The 18,649-nt window shown below is 42.2% G+C and overlaps 1 protein-coding gene across 1 annotated transcript in view; it reads right to left on the reverse strand.

Moving 5' to 3' along the window:
• Positions 1-7,183: 7,183 nt before the first annotated feature.
• The window catches only part of ITPK1 (inositol-tetrakisphosphate 1-kinase), a 136,054-nt gene continuing 124,588 nt past the window's right edge, over positions 7,184-18,649 (reverse strand). Inside the window, exons 8-11 of the mRNA XM_054275739.1 lie at positions 17,222-17,387; positions 15,595-15,662; positions 13,911-14,073; positions 7,184-8,385 (exon numbers count right to left, since the gene is read on the reverse strand). Of these exons, the coding sequence (XP_054131714.1) occupies positions 8,066-8,385; positions 13,911-14,073; positions 15,595-15,662; positions 17,222-17,387 (717 nt within the window). The 3' untranslated portion in view covers positions 7,184-8,065. The remainder of the gene's footprint in view (positions 8,386-13,910; positions 14,074-15,594; positions 15,663-17,221; positions 17,388-18,649) is intronic.

Raw genomic sequence — 18,649 nt, forward strand, 5'->3', positions numbered from 1 at the left:
CCTTACCCGGGCTCCAGTGTTGCTGCCCTCCGGGGCCTGGCACTGGGGACACTTCCCTGTGGTCCCGAGCACCGTGGGGCTCTCCCTGCCCACCCACCCGGGGGCTGCTGGTGCCACACTGCTCACCCCCTTGGCACTGGGTGTCCTGAGTGCTTCAGTGAGACTTGGGTCACATCCAAGGCTCATCGATGAACACAGAGAGAACACAGTTAAATGTTTAAACACTGGCACTACTTGACCAAGTCAAGCCATGCGGACAACACATGAGTAGGTTAGAAAGAAGTAACAAATAGGCCAGTCAGGAGGAGAGCTACCAGTCTGTGCTCCCCAGAGGTGAAGGCCATCCTGAGGAGATGTTCCTCCTGTGCCCTGGCTCACAGGAGCCATGGTGACCAGCTGGCACTGTGCTTACAGGCAGAACCTTTCCATCCTCTGGGCTTTGGACCACAGGGCAGCTGGAGGACCAAGGGGTGCCTGGGTTAGGGAAGCTGGCCCCAAAATCTCTGAGCACAGATCATATTTTAGATGTTCTATGTGCATTGGCAGGAGAGGGAAAGATCCACCCACTGCCAGGGCTGTATTCCAGACCCCCCAATCTGAAGCTCAGTTCTCTCCCATTACCTGCAGCCCACAGAACAGCTGAGATGCTCAGGGAATGGCTGCCAGGCTTTGAACTCAGCTTATTTCTTTCTAATGGAAAACCCCTCAGTGCTGTTGGCCTGTGGAGTGCATTGCAGAGGGGTGTGTGTGGGGTTCCCTGGTGCAAGGGGTCCCAGAGCTGTACCTCACCTACAGGATTAGCTTCCCAGGGAGGAGCAGGAGCTGCTGAGTGGGCACTGCCCTCATCCCCAGCCCTGGGCAGGCACTCAATGGCAAGAGGAGGTGTTGAGGCCAAGGCATGGCCCAAAAACTGCCCTGGCACAGGGCACCATCCATGCAAGAGCCTGGCTGGGGAAAGTGCACTGGAGCAAGTTGTGTCTTTCATCTCTGCCCTGAGGAGATCCCACTCTCTTTAACCTCATGGAAACATGGAGGAACCAAAGTGAAATTAAAGGTGTTGCACAGAAACAGTACTAAAATGTCAATTAGGGAGTTACTCCACCTGAAGAAATCACATTTTACATATTGATCTTCACCTAAATTTTAATTTGAATACTATATTTTAATCTGAATAGTCTATTGTAAATATACTGTATTTATAGCTGGAACAGCTTCCCCAGGGAAGTTGTCAGCATCAAGCCTGATAGAGTTCAAGAAGCATTTGGACAATACTCTCAGGCACATGGTGTGATTCTTGGGGTGTCTTGTGCAGAGCCAGGGTTGGAATTGATGATCCTGATGGATGCCCTCCAACTTGACACATTCTATGGCTTAGTTTCTCCCTTTTATTTTTGTGACAGAGTCTCTGCCAGTAGCAGCACCCATACAAGTCACTGTGACATGTAGGCCTAAGTTTGCAAGAAGTTCACAGAAACTCTCAGACTCCCACCACACCAAAAAAACCCCAAAAATCCCCATCAAACAAAAAAACCAACCCCAAACCCAAGAAACCAAACAACCTTCACAGAAACACAGCTACGTCCAAAGGAGTTAAACAAGTTTTTGTCCATACCTAATGCAAAATCAACAAGAGGAAAAATATTGTTACTTGATGGAGCTACTATAAATACTGTCTTAATTGGATATTCAAGTAATCACAAACATTTGGGACTCAAGGACTTTCTTCAGATGGAAAGATGGTGTTAAAGGCCTGAGTGGGGCTGCAAAACAGCTGCACTTGAAAAGGATGTGAACACTGAATTCCCATGAACACAGGCCTCCCCCAATGAGCTGCTCACCCCGCTGCCCTCTCCACTCAGAAAGAGGAAGCAAACTAGAACTTGTTATAAGGCATTTATTTTCATTATGTGTTGGAAAGGGACAATCCTCTCTTCAAAACAATTACAGAGATAATGCCACAATACCTACTGCATATTGCTTTACTGTTGAAACCAAAACAATTGTCCATAACAGATGCTTGGCAAACAAAAAGAAAATTAATATATTACCATTGAAATTAATGCTATTAGATGAAAACACCATCTCCATTGTCTGATCTGATCAGTCATGCAACTGAAGATGCCAAATAGCAAATATTTTGGGTTTTACAGTAAGCCATGATCTTTTAAGGGTTGATATAATTCTATACAAATTTAAGTACAAAATGGGAATTATGTTTCAGAAGTTATAATGAACCAGGCTGAAGCGAATCACAAGACACATTGTTAACACTGTACAGCTGGATTTGAACACAGATACCAATGGACTTGCGAAACCGAGCACACACACACAATGGTCCCCGAGATTCAGCCCTGCTGGGGGGAGGCAGTGCTGGAGACTGAAGGACAATATCCAACACCACTCACTCCCAGAGGGCCAATTCTCTCACAACTGTTGGGATCCCAAGGAATTGTTGTTACTCCATTTTAAGAACGACAGTGTTTTTAGTATGTGGTTGTCACAAGGGTATACACAAGCTGTATCAAATACTGAATCAGAAATAAATAATAAAAGATACATCTAACACATCTTTTATTTTTTAGTATTTTTTTACAGCACTGACTTTACAAGAGGATAAACAACTCATTTTTAGGGGCTGCTAACATCTGAAACAAAGAAGTCACTATTTTATACTCAACATATTCTCAACACTTAATAACTTTATATATGTATATATGACTTTTCACACACACAAAAAAAGAAGTTAAAATAATTTATATCTAAAACTACTGTGTAAAGAATGAAGGAGGAAATAAAATGTGGGTTTCTTTAAAAATGCTGGAAGAGGAAGACCTGATTTTCATAAACTCCATTTGCTGTATCAGCTATTTCTGGAGTTTCAAGAGATTTCCTGGCCATCAACAAAAACTTCCCAACACATCGGGAGCCCTCTGCAAATTCATGACATGTTGGGTAAGGTCACCTGCTAATGAGTTTGTGGGCCACAGGCATCTGCTATCATCAGCCCCAGTGGATTCAGGGTAAGAATGATGGAGAGGAAGAAAACATCACCCCAGATTGCTATTAAAAACCACAGAGTGAAATTCTGGACAACTGGTATCATGATGTCCACTGGCCAGGATTTTACTCCCAAGCCCTACTCTCCTTGCCCTTCTTCTGCATCACAGATAAAGAATGTTTTTATCTCAACGGATTTTGTTATTTCCACAGGAAAGCTGCCCCAAGAGCAAGGTGGACCAGACGTCAAGAGCCACCTGCACACACAAGAGCAAAACCAATTTCCTTTGCTTGCTACAAATGCTACTGTGCTTGTGTTGCTGAGGAATCACTCCAACATCTCTGTTCATGTCTGGATCCTCCCAAACTTCAACCATCTCAAGTAACTTTTGTGGCCATGTAAATGTGACAGAATCCATGAAACCCATCCAGTCAAAAGCTCAAGTATTGATGGCCTGGATCCACATAGGGTGAACAGTGAAAGGAAAGGTAGTAAAGATGTGGAGAGTACTTTTCTGGAGGTTACATTCCTCTGAAATAGATATTAAAGCAATATTACAAATAAAATCAGCAATGTGATCTGCAATGGCATGTCCATTTTTCTATGATAGCAAGAGGAGATTATATTAAAGGAAATATTTTAATCTACAGAAAGCATTTTCACATATTCCTAATTACAAAACACACACCATAAAGTAATTGTATACTGAATACAGAAATCAATACATCTCTTACTAAAAAGGAGAGGGGGGAAAAAATTAGCAGGGTAATGCAAGTGAACTCCCACAAGTGTGTGCCTGGGGAGACTGCTACAAACTCAGACTCTGTTCACTAAAAAAACCAAAATCCAAGATTTTCTGCACAGCTGTGGAAGGCAAGGCTACAAGCTAGTGTGGAAAAGCCTGAATCACTTGTCATTGCTGCCATGCAAAGACTTGAGGAAATCAGTGTTAGTCTAAGAACTGAGAAGTTTGGATTTTTTTAACTGGATGAAAACAACAAAAGCATTTTTCCTGTTTTGCTCTTTTTTTTGCCAGGTAACACCTCTGGCCCCATTTATTCTGTTGCTTTTGGACTGTGTTCTGCCTCTATTATCCAACTACTACTCCACCTGGTTGTTCCTTGGCTGGATACTGCCCGCAATTCATCTAGAAAACTTGAGGCTTTATCTTGAGCAATTCTCATTGTCTCCTGATGCCTCTGGGTTGGGTTCTTAGCTTGTAATCATCTACAATGAGAACAAATTCAACTGGTAGATTTCTGTCTGTGCAACCTGCTGCAGACACATTCCCACATTGGAGGGAGATGTTTAAACTTTAACATTACAACAGTCTGAATAGTAATAATGGATTTATCCTACCTACCAACCAGCCCAGTTATCAGCTCCTCAGCACAAAGGTTGTACAGCCAGACACTTCAACCAAAGGCAAAACATCACTGGCCCAGTGGTTCTGCATTACACAAACCACAAGAGCTAGCGCAGATGCTGATGGCTTGGTTGCATTTCTGCAGTTGGCTTTCACATAATGATCAGGATGTTCTGGCACAGGCTACAAAGTCAGGCACAATGTGGCCAAGTCAGGTAGAGGGGGAAGAGGGTGACTTTACATCACAGGCAGCAGTAATACCACTCAAGTACTCCTCAACATGGAAAGATCTTCACCTGCTGAAGCTAATTATGTAATTACAGTGGAAACCAGAGTCTTATCTCCACCATGCTGACACAAAACCTGGAGAAATTCCAGTCAAGCTAATGGTATTTTTGTGGATTTCAAACAGTGAAGCAGAACAGTAATAAAGCCCTAAAAAGCTAACTGGTGACCATGTAATTTTGATACAATTGTTCTCATCAGCACAGCAGTAAAAGCTATGCCTCGGAAAAGACAGGAGGACCTTTTTCTAACCCACAATAAAAAGAATTCAAACAGACATTATGGAAAATCTCCTCAGATTGTCTGCAATTTTAAGAGCAAGGGCATTCTGGTATGATCTAATGTTACTACACTCCTACTTTTACAAAGAAAGACAAGACTACAGATTATTAACAAACTTACTGTGAAGCTTCTCTTAAATCAAAACTATCCTGAACTTACCAAATGAGGCAGCAATTCAGAAAAGCACTTTAGCACAAGCTTAATAACATACTCATGCTCAAATGTCTTGCAAGAACGTAATTGTATGTCTGGATACTTGGTAATTTACAGTTTTGGCTTTTACAAATTGGTCTCCCAATTTGCCCCTGTGATTTAGCAACATTCTAGTACATGAGCCATTACCTTAATTTCTGCAAGGAAATATAGTAGTACAGCAAATGCATGGTAATTTATGTCCAAACTCTATTGTAATGCCACATCACAACAGGTACCTGCATAACTGCACCTGGTAAATTAAAGTGATACCGATACATTCGATAAATAAATAAATTACAGACTATGGGAAAAAATGTCACTGATCACACCAATGACCTAAACTTGTTTTCTAGTTACTGCCAAGGTCTGGAGTAATATTTAAATATAGTATTTCTGCAAGCATTCAGAGAATTACAAAATAAACTTCTAACAATAATTTGTAAACAAGTTTAAAATGCACAATTATATTTCAGTAGTTTATTTTGGAGAAAAAAAGCAGTGCAAAATAGGCCAACCAAAATTCAGAAGGCAGCCAGGAAAATAAAATTCTTATTTGATGTTCTAACTAGGAAACAGCATACAGACATTTCCATTGGATCCAACACTCAGATTCATGTAAACATACTTAGTTTGAAAGGTCTTGAGTTAGTAACCCAGTTCTAACATCATTGCTCCATCCCCACCACCCGATAAAGAAACAAAACCCAAAAAACCAAAAAAAGCCCAAGCCATTGTAATAAAGAGAGCAACAGGCAAATCTACAAACACTCCACCAGCTGGTTACAAGAAAGTACCATACAAAAATATGCACTGGCAAGTTCCTTCCTGAGGGCATCTTTTGTTACGCATGTAACATAAAAACACTTTTTATTTTAAACAAACAAAAACAAACCCCAAACTGCAGATGTCAATTTCATTTTAGTCATGGCTTTAGGAAAGGTTTGGTCTACCATGAATACTTTTATAAACCCTTACCTATGTACATCTGACTCACTCACACCACAGCCATCCGAGACCTGCAAGCTGCACACAACACGGGATCCAGCAGCCTCAAAGCATACAAGGGTTGTGAAGTGTGCCCAGCTCAGAACTGATCTGCAACACTTGAGGAAGTTGGCTGTGCTTATGAGCACCCTGGGATCTGACTGATACCACACCCATAAGGTTCTTCCAGTCCCTACAGAAATATTTTAAAGTTAGTAATCCCTCTAGAGGTGGAATCATCTTCTGTTGTGTAAATCATCCTGAAAAATTCAATCCTGGCTACAGGAAATTCCCAAAAATGGCATTTTGGAAGAAGACCAATCTCTCCTATGGGAAAAGCTTTGTTTACATAAAAGAACTGCTACATAACACTCTTCAAAACTTGTTTCCCTCTAGGACTGGTACCATCAGACAGGGTGGTGACAACTTTTACACAGTTGATCCTCTGTCCATGATCTATCTGGGCTTTAAGTTCTAGACCCTTTCCTTCTGAGTAGCCATCTAACACATGATACGAACCAAACTGGCATTAAATGCTGCAGTGACAGATGCTTTATGAACACGTGCTGTACAAAAGACAGAAATTCCTATATTTTCAAGCTAGGAGCTTAACTAAGGAAATTCTTTTAACACCACCCTTCTTAAATGTATTTTAGGGCTAATAAGGGGAAGAGAAGGCCACTTCTACCAAAATAGTGTTTCTGTGCTTAGCACTTGGATATTTCTAATGTAGTGTTCAGAACTAGCAAAAGTTGCAAGAATTCTCAACAGCAGAAGATGCTGCCATACTAGAAGATATCTCAAGAGATACAAATTGGCTGTGCTATAGTTTACAAATAGGATACAGCACTGTTGGAAATTACCATATGGCCTCGCCTGGCAGCTTGCTACAAAGTAATGGGGTCTCCAAGCTAGAGGGGTCCTGTATTTCTACCTTATATGAAGTACACAATTTTGTTTATATTTTAGAAAAAAATGTACAACAACATGGATCTGTGGAAGGCAGTGACTGTGTTACCTCTCAGTATACACAGATCAGGTGTGCTGCTCCAAGGAAAAAGCACAGCTCTGCCAGCCTTTTCCCAGAGTCCTCACAAGTGCAATGGAAGGAGAATTAAACTCCCTGTGAAGAGATGAGCTGCTTCCTTAACTCTTCTAAGATTTCAGCACTAGCAGACAATTGAAAGCATGTTATTTAATCTACTAAATGACTCCACCTAAATAGTGGCACCCTCTCTGGGTAAAAGATGTTGCTGTTTGCAAGCGTGGTTGGAAGCTGATCTGAGTGAAGCACTGAGGCCTGGGGGGAGAACTGCAAAGCTGGGACAAGGGTGGTCACCTCGGTTCTGTGCCCTGAATACGCAGGCTGCTCTGTCCTACTCAAAGTGCAGTGGCTTCACAGCAAGCTACCTGCCAACATCATGACTGGTCAACATTTCAAGAGATTTGGTTTAGTGATACTGAAGTTGTTTTAGCTTCCTTATGCAATGGCGTACGTGGAAAAAAGAGGAACAGGAAGTTTTAGGCAAAAATCTCTAGCACTGTTACATTCAGACACTGCATTTCAACATTATTATCTTCTTGATAGCATGAGGTCCGATTTTAAAATGCTGGTCACCAGTGATTACAAAGAATAATAGAAATGAAAGAGCAACCCTCCCACAATGAAAGGACTAGTGTTAAAACACGTGTGTGTGTAAACTCACTACAGATTTGCAACTGGAATTTGACGAAATGGATTTGGATCACTTTCTCACTCTTCCCCTTTCAGTCCGTTTCATCAGCAAATTAGGTTAAATCAAATTGAAAGTTTTTTTATTTTGCTTTTTTGTGTTGTGTTTTATGTTGGGTTTTCCCCCCTATTTTTTTGTCAATTGTATTGTTAAAGCCTGATCTGGTTCTGGGGCCACAATCTGTATCCCTGGGGCTTTTTCTCAGTCCATGGCATTGGCAAGTTATTGAGAAGAAGCTTTTGTTGCCAATGTAGCGACGCAGTGCTGCTGGAAGCTGGGGGACACTGCTGAGTTGCAGCCTAGTCTCTGGTGTTGCAGTTTTACTGAGCTGTTGCTGTCGCTCTCCACAATCCAGGAGTCTTTTCCCATGACGCTGAGACAGCCTGTGCTAGCACAGCATATCCGCTCGTCCATGATCCCACCGCTCTGCTCTGCCAGGAGCTTGCTGTGGTTTAGCTGGGTCACCTCAGGCACCTGACCCTGCAGGACAGCAGCTATGTGGTTCAGCAGATCTGTGAAAAATTCAGAAACACCCTCATAGCCTGAAAAGAGAAAAAATGAAGGAGAGAAAAAAAGGCAATTAAGTAATTTCCTTAGGTCCTTTGAAAGGTTCTTCTTTTAACAGTTTGTTTCTTGGAGTGTTCTTGCCATCCATTGATCATAAAAAGGTTATAAAAAAAGGTTTTCTCCATGACAACATTTTAAGTGACAGCAGAAGGAGATTAGCATAAAGAGAAACAGAGACTCTTGCAATAAAAGTATTTTTCCAATGAGAAAAGCAATTGCATTTCAGATTTGCTGCTTCTTTTTCCTCCCAAGTATATATATGTATATATCATTTTAGGTTTGTTGCTGAGTCCAAGTTTTTCCTAAGTTACAAACTCTCTGGTATAGTGTTGATCCTTTCCATACCATTTCCAAGTTTACTCTGGCAAGTAGCTCCAGTGCAGAGCTTTGTTAAGGGTCTGGACCCTCTCCAGAATTTGCCCAGCAATACCCTCAGTTAGGGAAACCTGAGAGGACAGCAGGGCTGGCTTTCTACCCTACAGAAAAGGCAGCTTCCCACTGAGCAAGAAGCAATGCTTGTCTAACCTAACCAAACTTGACACTTAAAACTGTGTTTTTGCTGCTATGTCTGACAGAACACCTGAGGGACAGGAAATGTACATCAATGATGCAGTATTTGATAGAAACATCAATCATTTGTTTCAGCACTGAAGCCACCTTCCTGCATGTTCTGTTAAGTGATTCCAGACAATTTACAATGCAGTTTAATAACAAGTTTCCTGGTAAAAACAGTTGCTAAAGTACCAGTAGACATGAAATTTTTGGTGACACAAATGGTGGCAGGTGTACAGAGCTTCTGGGTCTATTCTAAACACTGTGCTACAGGCACAGTTTTATCATTGAATTTTGTTTTAAAATTGAACCAGACATGCAACATATAGGTACAATGTCCTGAAATGGATTTTAGCTGCTACTGCATTACCTAAAATTCTTGTCAGTTCAGTGTTGGTCAATGAGATAGGCTGGTTGTTTTAAAATGTCTATTAAAGTGTTCCGGAAGTGACCTGCCATTAATACAGGAGACTGAAGCAATAAGTTTAAAAAGACCTGTGTGAATAGCACACATTCACACAGCAGCACATGAGCAGAAGCAGAGACCACAAAGTAAATGCATACTTTAAAACACTTTTAGTGATGTTATAACTGGGCAGAAGAGTTCCTCAGATCCATAATTAATTCAATTTTAATTTCCATTGTCCTGTAAAGACCAACTTCCTTAGGCAATAAAAAACCCAACTTCTTGGAAAACATGAAGTAAGATTATAATTTCACCTATAATAAATGTGGGGATTTTATGGTGTATTTATAAGTCATAGGTCAACCAATTAACTCTTATTTGGGCTGCTACATTCCTTTGGATTTTATTGCACTTGGTCCCAATTCTCCTAGATACTTAACAGGTCAGAAAACATCAGCAATGTGAGGCAACAGTTCACAGTTCTCCTTTCTCAGAGGCCCTTGAAGGGATTCACCAAACAAATCTCTCCTTTCAAAACACCAAGTTTCCCAGTGCCCCACAAGATAATCACTGGTTGGCAGGGGTCAACTAGGACTCCTGGGGCTGGCCATGGGAGTCAGAACAGGATCTCCACCCCTTGGACAGAAGTGCTTGTTACGCTTTCTTGCTTATGTAAAAGCCATGGGATTAGCCTTCAAATCTACTCAGAGTGCTTCAAACACCCCAGGAATAAGCCATCTCCATAGTAACAGCTTTAATATTCAGCAAGGAGATCCATAGTACCCCAGAGTGTTCTGTGTCTGCTCATTGAAGACAAACTAGCCTTGTAGGAGGGCACCTGGGAAACTCACAAAGAAGTTGCTTTAAATATTTAATAGGAATAAGATGGCCAGTTATTCTGTCCTGAAATCAGAACTAACAGTTACTCTGCCCTGAAATCAGGACTAACATTAGCAGATGTTAGTGAAAGGAAGCGGTATGTAACAGGCAGGCTCTGTCTGTGCCAACCCTCTGCACACTGGGTGGAAATGCCCAAGTAATTCTGCCCAGTCACTCAGAAGAAACTTCACAAACTTGTAAAAAGGAAACAGAAGGAAGGGAGGAAGAGAATTAGCTGAGAAGATAATTAGCTGTCTCAACTTGTGGTTCACAGGACACCTGGGAAGGCTGCAAACTGTGGGTATTGCCTCACTTGGTTCACCTAGGGTTCCTGTAGGCTTCTCAAACTAGTCAGTTGTGGGACACCACTGTGCTGCAATGATAAGAAAATCAAGAAGTGCAGATTGAATTACACCTTCAGAAACTACTGGCAGTGAATTTGGGATTCGTGTTACACAGGGAATCAGTGGGAGGGTATAACTTTTGCATGCCTAAAACAACTTGCATGAATCGTGCTCCAGCAGGTGCTATCCTAGCACTGCCCACTTGAAACAATTTTGGAAATGCCTGTCTGCAAGATGCCTGAAATTTGCTATACTGAGAACAGTCTCCAGAGTTCTCTGGCTGAGCACAGATAGGAAAGATGTCCACCCAGCAATGCATCTGAAAACAAGTGCCCACCTCTGCAAGCTTTGGTGGAGGCAAGTGTCTATGAGCATTTTTAAGCCAGCATATTAGATGCTACCTGCCTGATTTTTCAGACTCTCCCTGATCTGGGACACTTGGCTTTTCTGCATGTTCCCTTGGTCAGAGAGAAATGGACAGCCCATATCCTGCGTTTGCAGCAATGTTTTTACACACACAAAATGCACGTTCAGATTTGATGCTCCCAGCTACCATGCAGATTCACCAGAGCCAGCAGTTCACCTGCATGGTGCTAGCCTGCAGCTGCTGGGGCTGGGTGAGCTCAGCCACAACCACAGGACAGCAGGCTATGTGGAACTTTTCTCTCACTTATCTGAGGTCAGACAAACATAACTCCCACAGGCTACGTGACTGTGCCTACAGCTCAATATCTCAGCTGGTAACCACTGCTAAATATAGTACCAGTAGTTTCCCACATAACAAAACACACAATAGGCCTTCCAGACATTTATCTTTAAAATCTTTTTAAAGAGTTGCTGGTGCTAATGGAGCAGATAACAGACAACAGATAACAGACAACATCCTCCTACAGGTACACCTGCTCTCAATTCTGTCATTAAACTCATCTCAGATGACATCCATGGAGTGGCAGGTTCAAACAAGCTTCAAGCCCAGTAAACACTGAAGACAGCACCCAAGAAAGGCAGCAAACCTCTGGGCAGCTGGATAAGGCTTTGGCCCCAAGCCATGGCTCGAGTTCCATGAAAGAGGCTGTGAATGCTCTTTAAAGGGCATCTCTCCCCCTCCCCTTTTCAGAGCAGTGCTGCAGAGATAATGCCCAGGAGGGTTGGCTCCATTTGGCTCTACTACAGCTCTTGAAGGCCATGATGATTTGAGGAAGAAGAGCAAGGGAGGACACTTCCTGGGACTGCACTGAGCCAGGAACAGGCAGATCCCACTGCTGATGCAGCCCACTGGTGACTCTTTTGAGGGGGGCTGAGCTTGAACTTCTCACTAGCAAAGTGCTGGCTCAGTCAATGAAGTCAGTCACTGTAACTCTTCAGTCTTGAATCACACAGGCCCTTGGAGGGAAATGCAGCTACCTCTGCTGAACATGCTTTTGAGCAACAGAGAGTTACCTGTGCTGAGATGTAACTTTGCTTCTGTTGCATTTTACCCCATTGCTTCTTCTCGGACCTCAGCAGACCTTGAGAACAGGGCTCATCTCTGTTCTGCTACCTTTTACAAATTTGAAGCCAGTTTTTCTCTCCCCTGCCTTCTCTTCTATATGTTTGGGCCCTACAGCTATCCTCTAGTTTTTCTCCAACTGGTTTTCAGCCTATCCCACAGTGATAAAGTCAGTAGTTACCACCAGAAAAACTGCTGTGTGAGACATGATGTAGATCAGTGCATAAGAAACTTCCCTGTGCTCCCAAGTCTCCTGCAAGGACTAAAACACAATTAATTCAAAGACCAATTACTGTGCAGGCTGACATGCAGGACTTGGGCTGAATTTTGAAAACTACTGCCTTAGGGCAGAAGTAGAGCAGAGCAGTTCTGCAAACTTAAGAGACAACAAGAAGTCATTGGTCCTGTCTAAATATATGTTTGCCACATTGCTGTTCCCCAATGTGGAGTTTTCAACATTTCAAGAAGGAGAATTTCAGTCTGTGCAAAGTACTAAATCCAAAATAATACTTGAAGAAAACCACCCAAACCCCAAAACATGAAGCACCAAACCAAAATGCAGGATACAGGATTGCAAACGAATGTCCTCTATCACTGACTTCAAGGCCCAATGTCTGAAATATAATCCTATTATTAAAACTGATATGGTTCCATCTAACACCCAATTTAGGTTGTTTCACTGCCCTGGGCAGAAGAGTGTTTTCACAGGTCTGCAAATTGCATAACACCATGTGGTAGAACCATTCTGGGAAGTGACCTGAGGAGAGCAGAGCTGAGTTTTAGGAGGAAGCCAGTCACTGTGGAGAGAGACAGACGAGACACTAAAGGGCAGTAGGAATGAGGACCTGATCTGAAAAACTGAAGAGATTGGGAGCTCAGAACAAGACCTGAGATGTAAAGACACCACAGCCATATGGAAAACTTAAAAGTCTTCAATGATGGGTTAAAGAAACAACACAACAGCCTGTGTAAGTCTCATGAAACAAACACCCCCATTCAGGTAATGAGAGGAGATTCTCAGAGAGAAAAACACCCTGCAAAACAGCAGGGTTATTTTCCTGGCTTAAACTACTGAATTTAGCATGAGTGACAGACCATTACTGCCTCACTCTTATTCACACTTACAGCTCCTTTTAACAATTCTGATGATCAAGGAGCTTGTTTAGTTGTTTCCAAGACATATGTTGCACTAAAAAAGTAAAGTGGAGGACAGATTTACCCATTTCTACATGCCCTAGTCCATCCACAGACTCCAGAACGCACTTATGAGAACCTGCAAGGACACGAACTCTCTACAGCAACTTCTGTGCACCCACAATTTTATCATTTTCAGATTCCTGGTATTGCTTTTGTGCACAAATGTCTTTTTGTGGGGAATCAATTTGCACAGGAAGAAATTTTCAAGGGAACAGTTTGTTTCTTCCACCCCCTCATTTTTTTAATGGCCCAGAGTCTCAAAAAAGAAAAAGTAATCTATAAAGGCTCTACTAAAATAGAATTTAGTATTCTTTTCATTTCAGAATGAGGGCTAGGCCGAGAAAGGATAGGTGCCAGCACAGAGTCCCACACTGCAGTTCTTGAGTTTCCCTTTGCACAGAAGGGCACAACAGCTACAACTGGCCACTAAAATTTGACCATATTTCCTAAGAGCTGATACTTCAGATGCAAATTCCATATCTAAATAAGGGTTCTTCCCTTCCCAGACTGACCTGTATTTGATCTCAGAACCATCTGGTGGATGCTGTCCCACCCCCAGCCTGGGAAGCAATGATATGAGACAACAGCAGCAAAAATTGCTCCACGAAGCAGGAGTGGAAAGGCCTTTCTTACCTGGGAATGCATTTATATCAATGACTGCATGCTGCCCAGTCTGGTTGTTAATGATGATATCAATTCCAAAGAGGGAAACTCCCAGAGCTTGCCGCAGCGCTTTGGAGATTTCCCGGATGACGTCGTCATTTGGCCGCTCAAATACTCCTTCGATTTTATCCAGCTGTAATGGAAAGAGACACATTACTAAGGGACTCAAACAGCCCTTTTAGTGGAAAGATTGATTTTCAGAAGTTTCCAGGTGCATATCCACCAAATCTAATTGCAGAGAACCAGTGGCATGAAACCAAGAAAGATACCAGAGAGAAACTGCTTTCATAATTCAAAATCCTTCCTAAATTGGAAATTTGTCTGCTCTAAAGCATCTAGTTCTTCCTCTTCATACTGGTGTTGCTATAGAGGCAAAGCAGTGTAGGAATGAATGGAGAATCAGACTCATTATTTTAAGTACTAGATCTATATCTTCAAAAACATATACAGGAGGCATATTTAACCCTGTGCTATAAAAGTTCTGGCTATCGTTATTATTTCAGTGTAGATCAAGGTCTGTGTTAAAGGGCTGACAGGACAGACTCCTGCTGTTAGTTTAATCTGAATCATACAATAATCTCTCATACAATACAACTCAGCTGATATCTTAAGGGCAGAGCATACCCTTTATGTGGGTTTTCATGTACAAATTATTTTGTTAGTATTTTTTAAAATGAGTGACTTAGGTTACTTATGACTGGAGGATGCACTATTCTTTGCTTTTTAAACAACATGTTACACAGCAGAAGTATGCTGTTATGGTTACAGAAGCATGACTGGGATACATATTTGTATGAGTGAGATGGCAAATAAACCACAGGAGCACACTCCCTAAGTCTGAAAGCAAATTTTTAGTAATGGCTTCTCCCTCAGCATAACCACAAAAGGACTTATGATTAGCACAACTACAGTTTTAATATTTAGCATGCCTACCAGTGTTGCACACAAAATTCAAAATCAAATACAAAACTAGTCCCCAGCAGAACTTGTGAAACAGAAAAGAATCCCAAGACTCAAGAGATTGAAAGGACCCAGTGCTGTAAAGTGACTTTTTCAGTAGCTGAGTGCCCAAGAACTTGTTAAGGTTCATATGTCCAAATCTTATTAAAAGGACTGATAATGCTAGCATGAAACTGTGCAGTGTGCTGGCACTGCTGGGCTCGAAGGACATCCAGAAATGGTCCCATGGTCACAGCTCAGGCATGCTCACATGGCAGAAAAATACTGGTGCTCTGTGGCCTTGTGCCAACACAATTTCTAAGCTTTAATTTTCACTGTTTGTCTTTCCTCACAGAACTGAGTCCTAAAAGAATGATTTATGCTTATTAATCTCTCTGGACAGTATAAAGGCAGAATCTCCTTCTTCATTTGCATTCAGTTTGCATTCAGAATCTCCTTCTTCCCTTTGCCTAGATTAGCCCTGGGTAGTTTGGGAAGCAGAACATCCCTGCTACAAGCTCTTCCTCACCGGAGCTCGGTAAGGAAAACCAGAGGGGCACCCAGTCATGCTGGTTCGTGGTACCAAACAGACCTCAGCCTGCAACACAGAAGCAGACAGCTTGTGAAAGAGAGTCACTAGCTACTAACACTTCCATAAGAAAGGATTAGATAGGTTTCCAGCTGCACTAGAGGGAAAAAGACCAAGCGTACTTACCGCTGTTAAGACAGATGAGGACTCTGGTTTGGAAACATTGTGGCTGTTGAAAAATATTGATTCTCTGTCTGCAATTAAAAACAGGTTGTAAATAACTTTATACCTGACCTTAATTTCCAAAGGACAGTACAAAGAACAGTAGGTGGCAGTGCAGCCCCATGAATCTCGTCCTGGTCTCAACCATCCACCCCACCCACAGGGCTCTCCTGCCTGCTGGCACCCACGGACAGATATGCCACGGTTCTTGGACCACTGATAAACAGAACCATGCACTGGGTAAACAGAAACCAGTTCTCCTTCCTTCACCACAGCAAATTAACTAAGTTCAGTCAGATAATGAAGTTAATTTTTACTAATGTGCTATACTCAAATTGACAGTTCTAAGGGGAAGGTGTATGACAGAAGTTGCAATCACTGCAGGTGATAGGCCAGTAGCACCCAGGCTACACTGAGGGCCCTCTGAACTGGGCAGGGCACTGTGACCATGGCAGAAAGCAATACATTTTGTGGCCAGGACCTGTCCTTCTTTTGGAGGCACCACTGGAATGCAGAAGACACTCGGAGGTGACAGAAGCCACTGTCCTAACAGTTTATATGAACACAGATTCTGGCCTTATTAATTTGATCAGGACATAGACCAGACCTAAATGTAAATACAGGCACACAGAGCTGAAGACAAGAACTTCCACCAGCATCCTACTACACCTATACTAACAAAATAAATATTTGTCTGTGAAATGCAGTGGTGAGCATACATGGACTTACTAGGATTAGCCAAAAACACTAAGAAAAGTGACAAAAAACTAGCATTTGTTCATTCATCTCCTTTAGTTTGATCCCATCCTCACCTCCTGGATTTATCCAGTTGCTATCAGATCATGCTTGCTCCCAAAAGCATATAAAAATGTGCTATGTGCCGCTAATTTTTTTATGCTTTTGGTGGCCACAGAAATGCAGTCCTCTGGAAAGGAGCTTTTTTCCATAAAGGAAATCTAAGTAATCTTTAACAAAAACCCTTCAGGTGTGGCTGTCTAATAACATACAGAAGAATCACTCTCCTCACTGACAAGTCCATTCCTCCTTCTCCCCAACACACGTGATATCTACAAACCAAAAAGGACACAGCCCACCAAGATTTTCAACACTGGGCCTCACATGAAGAGGGAGGCTCATTTAGGGGACAGCACAAGTGATCTTTAATTTAAAACACAGACATATTCTAGGTAAAAATAGGGAGAGGAAGTACTGAAATGATGGAATCCAGGAAATTCTGTCCAAACCACATTTATAAACAAGTTCCGGAACAAATGACACATGAACTTAGTGGGAAAGGAGAGAACTTCTCTCCCTCTCCCCCTTTCCACCTTTCCACATGACATAAAACAGAGCCTAACAGGTAAGACTCAGGTTACCATTGCATAAATATTTACTATATGAATGCCACTCATACATATTCCAGAGCAGGTGAGATATCTCCCTTTCTCTTGAAATAATACAGCAGAGGAAACACGGCATGTCCAAACCAGCTGCCTTCACTGCAGCAGTTTTTTCACAGATATTTTCTTCAGAGATGTTTCCTGCTGAGGCTGCAAGAAGAGACATTTTCTTTTCAATCAGTACAACGTACCTGAGATGCCTGCAGAGAAGTTCTTTAAAGATGGTCTTTTCACCACGGTGTAAGACTCCCCGACCACAAACACTTTATAGAGCACAGCATTGTGGTTGATGAAGCTCTGAATGACACAGGGGGGGCGAACAGCTTTGAGGCCCTCCTGGTTGAAGATGATCGCCATCTGCAAACACACACACGTGGTTGTGCAAAAGGCTGCCAATATTTCATGCTTACCCACACCTGACAAGCAACAAAGGGAACAACTCCTTTTCTGCATCTTGTTCTATTTCATTGTGTTTCATTTAACTGACACACAGCTCTGCAAACACTACTGGCAGTGAAGCTTTCATTTTCTATCAACATTTTCACAGCACTTTGCAATTTCATTTGCTGCCTTTAGTTGGGAAGCTACTGCAACTGCAGGTACAACAAAGAGATAAAACATCTGACCAACACAGACAACAAAGTTTGTATTGAATACAAGCCTGTATCATGAGAACAACAGAAGGAACAGTTCTGTGCACTAACTACAAGAATTCTTCCCCAAGATCTATTTCCCTGTTTTGGTTCAGCCCAGTTGCAACAGACTAAGCACCAGGGCTTCACCCACACAATCGGAGAACATTTCTCAGACTCCAGTAGTTCTTACTGCTGACAAATGCTGGCCTATCAATTTTCCTGCTTGGTTTCACCCTATTACTCTAAACAGATAGTCCTCTTGAGAGCATTGGAATAAATATGCCAAAAAGGAAGGCATTTATTGGGTCTTATGAATGATCAAATAACTGCACACATGCACAATAACTCAGTAGATAAACATTTTCTATGTTCAAGTCAATGTGTGCATTCAGTACTTACTTACAGCTGATATTGTTGCTGTCACTATTACACAGCACAGAGTGAATTTGTGAGTGGTAACAACCTGTGCAAGAAATTTCTCTAACAGACAGAATCATCCATCAAAATGATTCACAGCAACAACATCACACCTCATTTGTGTCTTACTGGTGGCAAAAAACATTGCTCTCTTCCTCCTCTTGTATGGACTGTTTGCATAATAGTGTCTACAACATCACACTGGCAAGAACTGTGCTGTTCTGTAGTGTTCTATTCCATTATTAGTTAATTCATTCCCACAAATAAACATAAGATGAACAGGTTCAGCCTATTTTAGGAGTTTAGCACGGACCATGACTATTGGAAGCTGTGTGGGGCCTCTGTTCTGCACAGCACAGTGCTGGCAGCCCCGTGGACTAGCACAAGCCCATACAAACCCCGTGGGGTGCCTTATGCCGGTTCACTGCCATGTCTCATGGCTTTTAACATGCATGAATAGAGCTCCAAGAATTTGCTTGCAGGGTGCACTTGCTCTTTGTCATCTGGCACAGACCTGCTGTGTCTGGCAGCAACGTGGGTACAATACTTGATATCATAATTTTCAAA

This window comes from Melozone crissalis, unplaced genomic scaffold (assembly GCF_028551555.1).
Source record: "Melozone crissalis strain CALT ecotype California unplaced genomic scaffold, PUWL_Pcris_2 ptg000018l_1, whole genome shotgun sequence".
In the NCBI taxonomy this organism is placed as follows: Eukaryota; Metazoa; Chordata; class Aves; order Passeriformes; family Passerellidae; genus Melozone; species Melozone crissalis.